This window comes from Morus notabilis, unplaced genomic scaffold (assembly GCF_000414095.1).
Source record: "Morus notabilis unplaced genomic scaffold, ASM41409v2 Scaffold87, whole genome shotgun sequence".
Taxonomy (NCBI): Eukaryota; Viridiplantae; Streptophyta; class Magnoliopsida; order Rosales; family Moraceae; genus Morus; species Morus notabilis.
The window spans coordinates 351,389-366,384 of NW_010366183.1; the positions used below are offsets into that span (position 1 = coordinate 351,389).

The 14,996-nt window shown below is 35.6% G+C and overlaps 2 protein-coding genes and 1 non-coding gene across 3 annotated transcripts in view; 2 read left to right on the plus strand and 1 right to left on the minus strand.

Moving 5' to 3' along the window:
• The window catches only part of LOC21405938 (subtilisin-like protease SBT1.8), a 7,412-nt gene extending 3,581 nt beyond the window's left edge, over positions 1 to 3,831 (minus strand). The window contains exon 1 of the mRNA XM_010109777.2: positions 2,238 to 3,831. Within this exon, the coding sequence (XP_010108079.2) occupies positions 2,238 to 3,831 (1,594 nt within the window). The remainder of the gene's footprint in view (positions 1 to 2,237) is intronic.
• Positions 3,832 to 5,318: 1,487 nt separating this feature from the next.
• TRNAV-AAC lies at positions 5,319 to 5,392 on the plus strand. The gene has a single exon. It is a non-coding gene; the product is annotated as a tRNA-Val (tRNA).
• A 5,908-nt stretch (positions 5,393 to 11,300) lies between these two features.
• On the plus strand, positions 11,301 to 12,510 carry LOC21405940 (growth-regulating factor 10). Its single transcript, XM_024173328.1, has 3 exons — positions 11,301 to 11,498; positions 11,600 to 11,881; positions 12,002 to 12,510. Exons 1-3 carry the CDS (start codon positions 11,474 to 11,476, stop codon positions 12,394 to 12,396), a joined length of 702 nt encoding a protein of 233 aa, XP_024029096.1. The 5' UTR covers positions 11,301 to 11,473; the 3' UTR covers positions 12,397 to 12,510.
• The last annotated feature ends 2,486 nt before the right edge of the window (positions 12,511 to 14,996 follow it).

The following is a 14,996-nucleotide window of genomic DNA, read 5'->3' on the forward strand; positions in this document are numbered from 1 at the left end:
GATTATTTAAATTTGAATTTGAACACCTCTAGATTTATCCATTTAAACTTATTTGATAAGTTGTTCAATTTAGAATTCAAATTAATTTAAGTTTGACTTAAATTGGAATTTGAATTTGAGTCAAAATTGGACTACAGGATAAATGATGATTTTCTCTTTCTTCCCTATCTAATATTGGTGCCACACAGGGATGAGAATCCCCTTAGAATGGCCGGCCATATAGGATAGAGGAAAAGAGGAGATTTGGTTTAAAATTCAAATAGGAGATAATTAACAAGCTTTATCTTAGAGATAGAGATTGGATTCCTTCTAGAAGTTTGACTTCTACTCTGTAAATACTATTTTTTGAGACAATTTTCGGAATGGTTTTTTGCCCTAATTTTAGAGGTAGCCGAAATTTCTCTATAGAAATTTTGGAAACAATTTTTCAGCCCTAAGAGTTAAGGCTGGCCGAAATTCTCAAGAGAGAGAGGAAGGAAAAAAAAATTTTCTCCAAAAATTTCACATCGTGCATGCGTTGGTGTTTGTGGAAATTCGAGTGTTTATTGTAACCCGTTTTGTCTCATGTGTGCCCACACACACGTCTTCGTGGATTCTAGGAATTGATGTGGAAGACATTGGTTTTCTAAACACAAAGATTGGAGCAAGGACTGTTCGTGGTCAAAGAACTCAAGTTATCATCCGAGTCGGCTTCCAAGTATTTTTCCTGATTGAGTTCTTGATATATATAAGTTAATGAGATTAATTTATTCGTGCATAAATTAATATAATCTATAGAGTATCTCAAAAGTTTTATGAAAATTTTTGTTATACACGATCCGCCTCTTCCCCCCGCACTACCACGCTTCCGCATCCGAATTCGATTCGGAGACCAACAGTCTTAACGTCCATTTGCTCCAACTCCCAATCTTTGTAAGCTACTAAGGCAAGAATTGTCCTGATTGTTTTACTTCACAATTGGAGAGAAGACTTCAGTGTAGTCAATCCTTTCTACCTGTGTGAAACCCTTTGCTACAAGACGAGCTTTAAATCTCTTGGGTTCATTCAAAGTAGCACCATCATTGACTTTGAATATCCACTTACAGGCGACAACTTTCTGCTTCTTTGGTTTGTCCACTAGCACCCATGTATTATTTTTCTTTAGTGACTGCATTTCTTCATCCATTGCAGCCTTCCAATTTCTAAACTTTGAGCATTGAATGGCTTCTCCAAAAGTCCTAGGTTCCTTATCTTCCAATTCTGCGACAGTGTACAATGCATAAGATATCATGTTGCTACCTAAATATCTATCAGGTGGTTTTATCGTCCTCATTTGCCTATCTCTTGATAGAACATACTCATCCAAGTTAATGACTGGTTGGATTTCTTGAACAAAATCAGTGCTGTTTTCTTCATTTTCTTCTTGCTCCGGTTCCGTGCTTTAAGGGACTTCACTTTGTTGGGATTTGTTGTTTGCTGGATGATTTATATCCTCATCATTCATTGTTGATGTGGTGATTTTGTCTACCTCCACTTGAAGCTTTTGAGTTGTTGACGGTCTTGTTCTTGGAAAATCGGTACAGACAGCAGTATCCTTTTCCTTTGATAGATATGGCATATCATGTTCATTAAAGATTACATTTCTACTTATTAGGATTTTGAAATAAGGACCTTGTTTTACACAACCTATAACCTTTAACCCCATCTAAATAGCCTAAGAAAATGACTTTTATGGACCTTGGGTCTAGTTTTCCTTCCCTTTGGTGTGCATAGGATGCACAACCAAATACCCTTAGATTACTCAAATCTGGTGGTTTTCCTGTCAAGCATTCTTCTAGAGTTTAGCAGAAGATCTGGTCCCACCAACATATATAACAAATTACTCATCATATTATTAAGATTTCCGAACAGTTCACTTTCCTCTGCAAGAACATCCCCACGTTTCTATCTGTGAAATTTAGGCCGCACTCGTAAGAATCATAGTCTTCAGGTTTTATGTCGTACACAAGTCCCTGATCATTAGCTCTAGTGGGGCTAACATGGCCTGCGCCGATGGCCAAGACGTTGGCGAAGTTGAGTTTCTCGTCAGGGATCGGCTGGGCCTTCCCGGTTTAACGGATCAGCCGTCGTCATGATTGCAGACTTGATTGCCGCCAGAGACCAATCGAGGTGAGAGCTCTTGAGGAGAGCGGCGATGCCGCTCAAATGAGGGCATGACATGGACGTCCCGGACATGACATTGAACGACGAGATTGGATTGTGCTTCTTGTCGAGAGAGATTGGCCAAGCCGCTAGTATGCTCACTCCGGGACCGATAACGTCGGGTTTAAGTATCCCGGGACTCGCAGAGCTCGGCCCTCTGGAAGAAAATGAAGCCCCCATGGGAGCAGAAGATTTTTCCACTATTGAAGTGCCTTTGAATGTTAGCTTTGCCTCAGGGTTTGAGGTTGAGTTTATGTATGTTATGAGCTTGGAAGCTTCTGAGAGACTCACGTGGACTACAGGAAGGGAATGAGCTTCAGCCATTGTGCTGAACCCGTCGAGCTCTTGGTTCATAAGTATCATTGCGATTCCACCTGTATCTTTTACTTCATTTTCTTGCTCTAATCTCCTCACTTCTCTTGATCTTTGGCACAATACTATTTTCCCCATCACGTCAACTTCACCCGTCCTGTTTAGAGTTCCACTGGCGCACCGTTCAGGCCAGTAATTAGAATTGCTCCCGCCTGGATAAAAAAGAGGTAGCGATTTTTTGGAGTCGAAAGTGTTAGTCCGAAAGATCGATTCCCCGTGGATTTCGACCCCATTTCCAAGCTTTAAACCGGCTCTTATGCTTCTGTCCATGGTGCTACCTCCGACTGTGAGCATCCAAGGAGCGTCGTTGGAGACAGTGTAGTTGTACGGACCACTATTGCCTGCTGCGCAGCTAACGAATATCCCTCTCTTCATTGCGCTGAAAGAGCCTATTGCAATAGCGTCGTGGTACAGAGCACGTGAACCACAGCCAGCGAGTGAGATGGAGATGACGTCGACGACATCGTCCACCGCGGCATCAAACCCCGCCAAGACATCGCTCTCTAAGCAGCCGACCGTGCCGCCGCAGACTTGGTAAACTGCTAGGTGAGCTCGGGGCGCCATTCCTGAGGCCGTGCCGTTGGCGTTTCCCAGCACTGTGGCGCCCCCCACGAAGGCCCCTGCCGCCGTGCTTGCAGTGTGCGTGCCATGACCAAATTCTTCTTGTGACGACAACGAAGACGACATTGGTCCTCCTTTTCGGGAGCTGTTGAAGCTTCTGAAGCCGATGATCTTATTGTCGCAGATGTCAGTGCCATTGATCGGCTCGCACATGCCTTTCCACCTCGCCGGCGAAGACGGCATTTCGTTATCATCGAAAGAAAGATGGCCCGACACTATACCGGAATCAAGAACTCCGATGATCACACCTTGTCCGAAGTTGGAGTCCTTCCAGAAACCGTTGTCCTTGTTCAGCCCCAAGAATTGAGGACTGTGAGTTGTTTGCAAAGTGAAAGTCCTCTCTTCACGAACAGACACAATTCCATCATTGTTCTCCATGGCTTTGACTTGCTCAGAAGTCAACCTCAACGCAAATCCAGGAACATGTCTGTATGAGTACACCATGCTTGGCTTCTGGGCTGAACTAGTTTCGTCTTCCATGCTCATAACTGGCAAAAATGATTGGTACCAGTCGTGTAATTCCTCTGTTGCCATTGTCGTTAAACTCTCTGGCTTGTTCACATAAACGATATATGTCCCTACGTCGTTTTTCTCAGCCAAGGAAGAAAGATTAGGCATGAGAATAACGAGGATTAAGAGACAAATGACGAGCTCCATAATTGGCAAAGCTCCTAAGTTTCTGTTTCTCTTTTTTTTTTTTGGTCTTTCTTTTGTTTGCTTCTCAACAATTATCATACACACGCCTTTATATATAGTAAAAAGGGTTCCAATGATTTTGGTTTTGAATTCGATACTAGTTTTTTTTTTTTTTCCCCCCTAAATGGCTTTTAAGAGATTTGTATGAATGCCTAGATAGATTAGTCAATTGATTTGATAAAACTTTTGGTCTTTCAAAAGGCATGTTTTGGGTAATTGGACCGAAACTTGTTGTTTCTGATTAAGTACCTAATTAGCTGTAGCTCTTTAGATTAACATTGCCTTTTGAGATAACAATAAGAGGTGATTATATACAAATATATTATTATATATGTTGGGTGGGTTACTTCTCTCTTCTTATTTATCTTTCGCTCCTTTATAATTATTTGTTGTTTTTAGAAGCCAGTACAACTGCAGAAATTATGTCTTTTCGTTATTTGCTAATAAGATGAATTCCTCATCAATTTTTCTGAATCATAGGTTGATATACAAAACAAACATTATGACACTTGATTCTTTACTTGATCTTTACAAGGTGAGAAATCCTACAATTACGTTTTCAGCTAAAGTTTAAAATAATTCCACAAAAAAAGCTTGGAAATAAATTATAAACCTGTACTATATATATATATATATATATATATATATATAGAGGCAATCAAATTGTTTATTCAACTTTCAACCAAGAAATTTGTTCTACAACATTTAATTAAAAAGTGCATTTTCATGAGAAGACATAACTATTACAACAGAAGTATATGTTAATTACAAACATTTGATTTTGATCGTTGGATCGTGCATGAATAAATCAATAGCTCTGATGGCTTTCCGCTTGAATACGTAATTGTCAAATTCTAAGTCAATTTGAGATATTATTTTTTCCAATGAAAATTGCCCACTTTGCATGGCAATGTTAGAATTTAGATATACTGAAAAATAGGAAGCGTCTATTGAAAATGTACTGAAGGAAGCCATCAAGGAAAAAAAAAAAAAAAAAAAACAAGAAAGGAGCTTCTATAACTTAACAAATAGCCATTTGAGAATTTTAAAAGTCGTCAAATTAAATTTCTATTCCTGTTTTCTTTTTCTCTTAGATAATTTAGACCAAGCGTTTTTGTTAGTTACATTAGTCTAAATTATCTCATATTCTGTTTAGTTTAGACGACTAAACGTTTCTATTAGTTACATTAGTCTAAATTATCCTATATTCTGCTTAGTTTCTTTATTTTATTTTATTTTTGTTTTTATATTGAAGAAGGGGAAAAAATAGTTTAAAGCAAATGAAAATAGTGAATGAAAGTTCATATGTATCGAACCTTAACAAAGCGATGGTACAAGAAAAGCTGATACGAATAAACTGGTAATGCAAGTCAGAGAGGTAACTGAAGAGAAAAAGGTTTACGAAAAATAAAAAATAATAAATACTACTTTTAAAAAAGTGACACCAAGTTGTCGTGGTGTAGTTGGTTATCACGTCAGTCTAACACACTGAAGGTCTCCGGTTCGAGTCCGGGCGACGCCATTTTTCTGCGTTTTTTCTGCGTTTTTGTATTCTCCTGTCAGTTTTCACTTTTATCATATTTGCAGACAATTGTGATGTCGTTGCCCCATTTCTATTGTCGTTTATCTTCTGTCAGTCGTACCTTTTGTATATTCTTATTTCTTCTATTCATTCTTGCTTAGTTGTTGTAATTGTTTGTTTGTTTCTTTTACTTTTTTTTTTTAATAATTTCTTTAAAGTTCTTTTGAATGTTTTTTTTTTTTTTGGTCTCTATGGTTTTCTCGAACGCTTGATGCATTGATGACAATGCAAATGTTTGAACCAATATAGATTCTTCTTAAAATTCTAATAAGTTAGACATTGCATGTATTATGTTTATATATTTGGAGAGTACAGAAACAAACATATACTCATATTTTTGTCGTTTGCAGTTTTATTGTCATTAGTTCCAAGTTTTCTTGTCGTCTTTAAGATGAATGAATGCTTCCATGTGGCGTAAATCAGCCAATGGCAAGAGAAGTCGTATTGAGAATAACATTCTTCTAGTACTTAATTACGCACTACCAGTATATTGATGACCCTTTTTTACAGATTTCCTTTCCCTTCTTTTCACTCTCCCCACGTTTATCGTTGTTTTCAATTTTCTTGTCGTTTTTGTTTTTCATATCATATTGTTCCTACATTTGTTTAATTATCGTTCTCCATTTGTTTTTTGTTTTAGTTTTCAATTTCGTTTTCCACTTCTTCTCTGGTATCATCGTTTTTAATTTTACTGTTTCTTTATACATTTGCTGCCGCCCACCTGTTGTTTGTTAACGGTTTTTTTTTCTATCTTGTCGTTTTCTGTCCTTTTGTCGTTTACATGGTTTCTTTTCTTTTCAATATCTTGTTCGAGCTATTGTCTTTTACAGTCGCTTTATACTTTCGCTGTTGTAATTTTTATGTAGTATATCTATTTCATGTTATGCTTAACTGTCGTTTTAATTTGTTGTGTTTTATGCTTTTTGGTATAGTTCCGTTTATTTTTTTATAAGGTTGTGATTTTATCTTTGCTTTGTCGTTTTCACGATTGTCATGTATTGTCGTTTTTCATTTATATGGTAACTTACTACCTCAATTCTAGTTCTTGTCGTTTTATATTTTGCTGGCGTCCGCACTTTTATTGTAGTTTCCCTTTTCTGTCGTTCTCACGTTAATTGTCGTTTTCAGGTATTTATCGACCTCAATTCTAGTTTTTGATTTGGTTGCGGCCTGCAAATGCAAATACTGTCCCATAAGTCCAAACCGATATAAATCCTTATATACAAAAGTTAATTCGTTTTTTTTACGTGCTTTTCCCAATAAGATCAACATCGAATCTACATAGTTTTGCACTGAAAATCTCCACTTATTTTGAGTTTCCATTTTCCTTTCTCCTTCTCATTGCATTGAAGATAAGAATTTTACCAACAGAAATAGTAGAAAATAGGCCAATATAAAAAGTTTAAGAAAGTATATAGGCTAATTTTTAGTTATAGAAATTAATAGGCCATAACTTGTCAAGTTATCGTTCATAACCAGATAAGTTATGGACAAACTTGTCAAGTTATGGTTCATAGCCAGACAAGTTGTGGACAAAAACTGTGAATTATGGATAATAACTTGTCAAGTTACGGTTCGTAACTAGACAAGTTATGGACAAAAACAGTAATTTGGCCTATTTATTAACTTATGTAAACTATTGGCCTATTAATTTTAATTCATCTCAAGTTTTGGTCTGTTTCCCTCTTTCTCCCTTTTACCAAACTCTCATTCTTTGATTGGAGTTTTGGACATTCCGAAAACGTACAAAGCTGGCGTCGTGGTGTAGTTTCAGACACTGATGGCTTCGCCTAGACTTGACCTGAGACTTTCAGGGCGCGTTTGTTTCCGGTTTTGAAAAAGTTTTTCACGTTTTCTGAGGAAAAATTGAAACGGAAAAGAAAATCACGTTTGGGGATGTACCATACCAAAATCAAAATAAAAAACAAAAACGTTTTTAGATTTTTCTCAAAAACTTTCACTTTTCTAAAAACAATTAAATATGTTTTTATTTTTTCCCTTTTTCATTTTCTCCAGTCGTTCTTCTCTGCCTCTCGCCATTCTCTTCTCCACCTTTCGTTGTTCTCTTCTCTGCCTCTCGTCGTTGTCTTCTCCGCATCTCGCCGTTCTCTTCTCTCCCGCTGCGCTGTTCTCTTCTCTCCCTCTCGCCGTTCTCTTCTTTTCTTCTTTGTGGTAGGCTTCTAGCTGGAATCACTAGTCTTGGGATCTAAACGGCAGCCTTCTTCTCCGATTGATTCTCCGGTCTCAGACTCTGCTCTGCCGCTACTCCCCAAATCAACCGACGTATGCCCACTAATTTGATTTGCTGATGATTTGTTTGAGTATTGCCAGTTTTGCTGAAGGATCTAAGAGTTTTTTTTTCCTGGTATTTGTTGTGATTTGCCTATTCTCGGGATATTTTTGGGTGTTTAGGTTGATATTTTTTTTATTTGCCAATGAGTTGATGGAGTATTGCCGGTATTGCATGATGATCTGGGTGTTTTTTTTTATTTGTTCTGATTTGCCTGTTCTTGGGTATTTTTGGGAGTTTAGGTTGGTATTTGTTCTGATTTGGTGAAGATTTTTTTGAGTATTGCCGGTTTTAATTAAGGAGCTGGGAGTTTTTTTTCCTAGTATTTGTTGTGATTTGCCTGTTCTCTGGATTTTTTGGGTGTTTAGGTTGATATTTTTTTTTATTTGCCAATGAGTTGATGGAGTATTGCCGGTATTGCATGATGATCTAGGTATTTTTTTCTGGTATTTATGCTGATTTGGTGAAGATTTTTTCGATTATTGTCGGTAGTTGCTGATGATCTAGGTGTTTTTTTTGCTTATTTTTATCATGATTTGCTATTCTCTGGTATTTTTGGGTGTTTACATGATTTTTTGTTGTTCTCGGCAATCCTGATCTGTGTGATATTTGTTTTTTACCATTAGGGTATGGATGGGTTTTTTTGTCTTGATTTGTTGTTCACGGGTATGGACTGATATATGGATTTCTCGCGTTGACTGATTTCTGGGTATGGACTGATTTTTGGGTGATATTTGCTCTTCTCGGATTTGTGGGATTAAAGATATATATTCAAAGTGTATGGTTGCTGTGAAACTGAAAATATGCAAAAAAATTCAACTGGTTGCAATTGAGGATTTTTATGCAGAAACTCAACCGGTTGATATTCAAATGGTAGGGTGAACAGTACTGCTTGTATGTAGACTAGGATTTCTTTTAATTCTGAATGAAACTATTCTTTTAGATGTGTGATAAGGATGATAATACAACATGGCCTGCTGCAATTGAGGATTTTTATGTAGAACTGATATATGAGGAGGCAAAGAATGGTTTGCATACATCCACATTGGACAAAAAAACGTGGATGAAAATTGATAATGCAATAGCACGTAAGTTTGATAAGCATTTCACATTAGACCGGCTTAAAGTAAAATGGAATAGGCTTAAACGTAGTACGAAAGAGTTTCAGGCTTTGATTGAAACAATTGGGTTTAGTTGAGATTCTAAGGCTAACACTGTCACGGCTAAAAAAGAAGTGTGAGATTCATATGTGGCGGTAAGTTTTGATCACAACCATCTTATGTGATATGAAAGAATTAATTAGTGTTTTGGATTGCACATGAGTATTTATTATTGTTTTATTTATAATGTCAGAAACATCCTGGAGCTAAGAAATTCAAGAAATGGGGTTTACACAACTTTGCCAAACTTTCAGAGATTTTTGTTGGGATTATCGCTACAAGACAGGGGTCAATGAATGCACATACAGCCGTCAATGTTTTGAATGCGGCGAAAAAGACTGCCACGCAACCTGAAGAGGAAGATGAGGGTACAGGGGACTCGGATGAAGTCCGGGATTCAGAAGACAATAGAAGCAGATGGTCTCAAGGTCTTCTTACTTGATCCAATAAGAAGGCTACAGTTGATGAGGCTATAGAGGTTTTGGCAAAGAATGTTACCCTACACAGTGAGACATCTGTTCAAAAAGTTGATTTGTTACAGCAATATTTAGCTGATAGGCAAGCCCGTACTATGGCAGCAGCCGAGGCTCAAAAAAAGGATCCTACTACAAGTATCGAAACCTGTATGGATTTACTGAGCGAGTATGAGGAGTACTTAGTCGACGATGTGTATAATAAGGCAGCAGAGAAGTTGGCTATTGACATTTCCTTTAGGAAGATGTTTGTGAAAATGCCTCATTGTCATCTTTCATGGATTCAAAGCTTATAATTTAGATGACTTTTATTTGTGATGTTTTCTTTATTTTTTTCCTTTCGGACATGTGTTTTTTTTAAGTATTGTTGAACATACTGCCTAAACTACCTCTCAAACTTGTGTTTGTTAGACTTTGTTATTTGTTTGATTGGTTAATGTTATATGGATGTTTGATTAGTTCTAGTCATGTTTCTGTTTTAGGGTAATATGGATTCTGATGCCACAAATAGTGAGGATGATGTCATAATTGTGGACTTTCTTCACTCATCAGATGATGATGAAGAGCAAAACATTTCTGTCTAATTGCTGATGTCGCTTACAAACAGACTTAATAGGCAACCTCGTTGTAATTCTGCGTTAACAGGATGAGAATATGCTTTAGAACAATTGTATGGGCATCCTAAAAATATGTTCGAAATGTGTCGTATGCACCGAGACACGCTCGAAGCAATTGTTAGGTTAATTCAAGATTGCAACCTACTGCCTTTTTCAAGTATATCAACAAAAGAATCACTAATGATGTTCTTAAGAACGATTGCTCACTCAGACCACAATAGAGAGATACAAGATAAATTTATTCATTCTAGAGAGACAGCACGCTGGTATTTTGCTAATGTGGAAGTTATAAAACTACCAAATATGAACATCGTCCCCCCAGAGATTCGATACAACCCTAAGTACTGGCTATGGTTTAAGATACAATCTGACTCTGCTCATAAACTAATAATATGACAAATAATTTTAAATTAATTATAACTCACACCTTATGTATTTTAATAGGATTGTATTAGTGCAATAGACGGTACACACATAATGGTTGTCTCACCTACACATCAACAGACAGTCTATGAAGAAAGAAGACATTCGTGTACTCAAAATGTAATGGCGGCGTGTAGTTTCAATATATTCTTCACTTACGTCAATACCAGATAGGGCTGCTGATTCTAGAGTGTTAACTGAAACTATGAGAGATCCACATAGCCAATTAATTATTTACTAAATTATCTTATTTTAAATTATTTACTATTTATTTGTAATATAATTTAAATTATTATATTAATTATTAATATTTTTATTTAAGATTCAATTATTAATTTAATTTTTATTTAAAAATACAAATATATTTATTTTTATTTTTATATAAAGAATAAAATTATTTTAAAACGAATTTTAAATTTTTTTTAACTTTCTGCTTCAGGTACGGAAACAAAGCCTTGCCACTGGACCACAGGCACAGACACGATGGAGACAAAGGTAGTGAGAGTCTGTGATGAGCCATAAATATTGATGTTGGCTCCACATCAACTGCGGTCACGCGTTGGCTCTTCTCTCTCTCTCTTCTGTCTTTCTCTCTCTAAAGTTACAAAACAGCAGCTCTGACATCTGGCAGAAGACCGTGCCAGTCCCACCTCCTATCTCATCTCTCTCTCTTTCTGTAGCGTCCTCTTCTCTCCTCTTTCATTTGTTGAATGTGAGGGAGAGAGTACACAAAAACATACAAAACTCAAAAGCAAATGTGGTGGTTCTTTGGAAATAGAGTCAGAGACCCTTTTTCTCCTTTTTCACCAACAAAAAAAAAAAAAAAAAACCAACTGGGATTTTTTTTTTTCCTTTTCTTTTATAGATTTTTCAGTTTTTAAACAGAGAACCTTTTATCACTACTACTACTGCCATCTTTTGCAGGGGATGTGAATCGTAATCTAACGCTTTTTGTCAGTTACTCAGGCACAGGCAGTCCATACTGTCTGCCCTCTAAAATCCAAACTCTCTTCTTTGACCATATTATTTGGTTTTTTGCCTTACAACTTCTTGATAATATGGAGTCTCAAATCCCTACTTTAGGTATCACCCTTTTCTTTTTTTCTCTCTTTTTTTTTTTCTTTTTTCACTTCATTTAAGCCACAATTTTCCTTGTTTTGTTTGATCATTTTGTTATTTTACAGGTTCTAAAGAAATGGAGAGTAATAATGTTACTACTAATTGGTCGGTTCAAGAAGAGGGGTCGCCTCCAATTAGGCTAAATCTTGAGCTTGGAAGAGGGTCTTCGGGTCAGAAACTTGACGGCCGTAAAAGATCATTTCTTGGTTTCACAATTCTTCAGCTTCAAGAGCTTCAACTTCAGGCCCTTATCTACAAATACATAGAGGCCGGTCTTCCTGTTCCTTATCACCTTGTTCTCCCCATTTGGCAGAGCTTCTCTAACTCCTTTGGCAACTACCCCACTTGTGAGTCTTGCCACACACCCAAAAAAAAAAAAATCCCACTTGGGATTTGATCCTTTTGCAATTTATGAGAGATTTGACTCGTGGGTTTTTTTTTTTTTTTTTTTTTTTTTTTTTTTTTTGCTATAGGAATTAGCCCGATGTGTTTGGACTCTAGGAAAGGCATTGAGGCAGAAACATGGAGATGCAGAAGAACAGATGGGAAGAAATGGAGGTGTGGGAAAGAAGCTCTTCCGCATCAAAAGTATTGCGACAGGCACATGCATAGAGGTCGTCACCGTTCAAGAAAGCTTGTGGACTCTACTCACTATAATAGTCCTACTAATAATAATAATAATAATAATAATAATAATAATAATGATATAAATATTGGTCGTGGTACTACTACAACTTCCAACAATATGACGAGTCATGGAGATGTTGTTAATATTGGTTCAAACTTGACCGACCTTTCCATTTCACTCCCGGTAAGCGCCACTTCTAGTGCTCTTTTTCCAAGTTTTGGTTTTTCATCCTAAAAGAGTCTAGTTCTCCATGAAAGGTATTAGATAGCCTGAGAAGCTTTGTGACAAGTTTTGTAAACTTTTTTTGAGAGTTTTGGCTTCCAAGTGGTTTTGCAAGATAATGTTTAAGGGGACTTTTTTTTTTTTTTTTTTTTTTTTTTTTTTTTTTTCATTTTTAAGGGGGCTTTTTTTTTTTTTTTTTTTTTTCGTATGTTTACATCCTTAATGAGTAGTTTTGGAAGCTTTTGAATTAAGAGAATGAGCCAGCGCAGAGTGATTTCTTGGTCGTTGAAATGGGTATGAGTTGTAAAAGTTCTTCCATGTAAACTGCAACTACGAAAGCTTTGCCCTTTTGCAGACTTGATAATTGCCAAAGAGCTCTAGTTGAGTTAGATTTCAGGTTATGCCACGTGATTTTTAGCATCCGACGCCTACTTTGAGTAAATGTGTACGTGTTTTGCTGGAAAAATGTGTGTATTTACGCATATGTTAGTCGTAGAATGGTGCCAACAATCAAATAACTTGGTGAGAAGTGTGATATTTATTTTATTTTTACTTAATTTATTTATTAACAGAACTTGAAAGGAAGAAAAAATACGTATAAATATTTTCGTAAAATTTTTAGGCTTTCTACGAGAAGTCCTCGTACCGGTATGATTCTAATCATTAAATTCGGCTAAAATTACATATTAAAATTTAAAAATATTCAAAAACAGATAATTCTGATGCAGACTAATACACTTTACCTAAAAAAGAGACAAGAGAGGACAAATAAGTGAAGTGAAAGGAAAAGAAGAGAAATACTTCTTAGAATATTAAACCTTGAAATTTTTACCCATTATTATTTGATTAATAACTTTTAATTTAAAAATTTTATTAGTCAAAATGATATAATTAAAAGTAAAAAGTAAAAATGTTAGATAGTGCAAGACGACGAGGTTACCAATTTTCCATAGGTGAAGGTCCACTTTGGATGATAAAGTCCAAGCTTTGCAGAAGCCCAAGCCTGCAACCAATACCAAGAATTTCTATGGGCTGGGTTCCTCATCTCTTGTCCTGTCTTTCCTTGGCCCACTGACATGTGCCTCTTCCTGATGTATACTCTGACTGGGTCCCATAGTGACTACACGGCCGCGCATGTCCATTTTAATCTGCACATAGCATAGCGCCACATGTCATAAATCAATTAGTGACTAATGTCTCGTTCGCTTTGTAAATTTGAGTTTTCAATTCGAGTTGAGACGTGATATTTTTTTAGAGTTTTTAACTGTAAAAAAAAAATTAGATGTAATATTTTCTGAAAACTTTTAATTATAAAAACTTAAAATTAAAAACTCGAATCGATAAAATAAACTATGCCTAAATATTGGTCCTCACGTGGCCTCACACATATACGCAACACTCGAGCAAAGTTCAAATTGATCTATTATTGGAACTTTCCCTTATAAGCTTTGCTATTATAATATCACTGTTGAATTTCAATCAAAATTACATAGAGATTTAAATTAATAAGTGTACACAACAAACTATTTTTAATATAGATTTAATGGCTAAAAAATAAAAAAAAATTACATCAAAGATTTAAATTAATAAGTGTACACAATAAACTATTTTTAATATAGATTTAAAGGCTGAAAAATAAAGAACTCACGATAGCTCTTTTTTCTAGTTTTATTAGAGAAATTCCCCTATTATTGAGTGTATTTGAATATTAATTCGAGTCTAACTTAAAAAATAAAATGCTAAAAATAATTTTCCAAGAAATACGTCAGTTGTTTTTTTTTTTTTTTAATTTCATCACATTAGTGGTCCTAGACTCCTAGTAGTGTACCAGTGAGCCAAATCTTCTTATCCTTAAGAAAGGAAATAGGTCCCACAAAAAAAAAAAAAAAAAAAAAAAGGCAAATGCTTGCCTTGATCTATAAGATTCTGCATAGGTTCAGCAAACGCAACGGTATCCGTATTTACAATCACTACTTAACAAAAAGCATTATGCTTGTAACTAAGGGTTCGTTTGGTCGGAGGATTCAAACCATGTGATTCGAATCATTTTTAATTTACGTGTATTTTTTATGAGAGAAAATACTATAACGAACTACGAATCATGATTCAAATCAAGAAACGAATCCCTCTACCAAACGCTCCCTAAAGCTAAAATCTATCATGTTTTCATTTAAACCCAACTCGTTGTGGGAACGGGTTTGGGTCCTTTTCAATTGGGGAAATCATAATTGATTGAAGTGTGCCCACAAATTAATATAGTTCTAGTTCTACTTATTATTTTTTCATTGATTTTGTATGCAATTGTTTAAATCCCAAGTCTTCGATTAGCCAAAAAAAAAAAAAAAAAATCCAGTATTGGTACTAAAAGAAAAGAACCGTGTATAATGTATATATATGTACACATGTATTTTTAATGGTTATTCTAATATTTATTAATTAATAGGTATTATTATTTTAATTGTAAAATATTAATTCGATAATTATAATAAATTAAGTAATTGACTTAAAAAATTTATGACAACTAGTGAAATTTAATTCTTATCACACTACGTCATTAATTTTTTTTTATTTAAAGGATAACCAACAATGATAATTTAACTTGAAAACTCATA

Bases quoted from the DNA above. Each gene is read 5' to 3' on its own strand.
- LOC21405940 (XM_024173328.1), top strand. From the start codon at position 11,474: ATGGAGTCTCAAATCCCTACTTTAG. The intron at 11,499-11,599 runs GTATCACCCTTT...GTTATTTTACAG, and splicing joins GTCTCAAATCCCTACTTTAG to GTTCTAAAGAAATGGAGAGT. The intron at 11,882-12,001 runs GTGAGTCTTGCC...TTTTTTTTTTTG, and splicing joins CTTTGGCAACTACCCCACTT to CTATAGGAATTAGCCCGATG.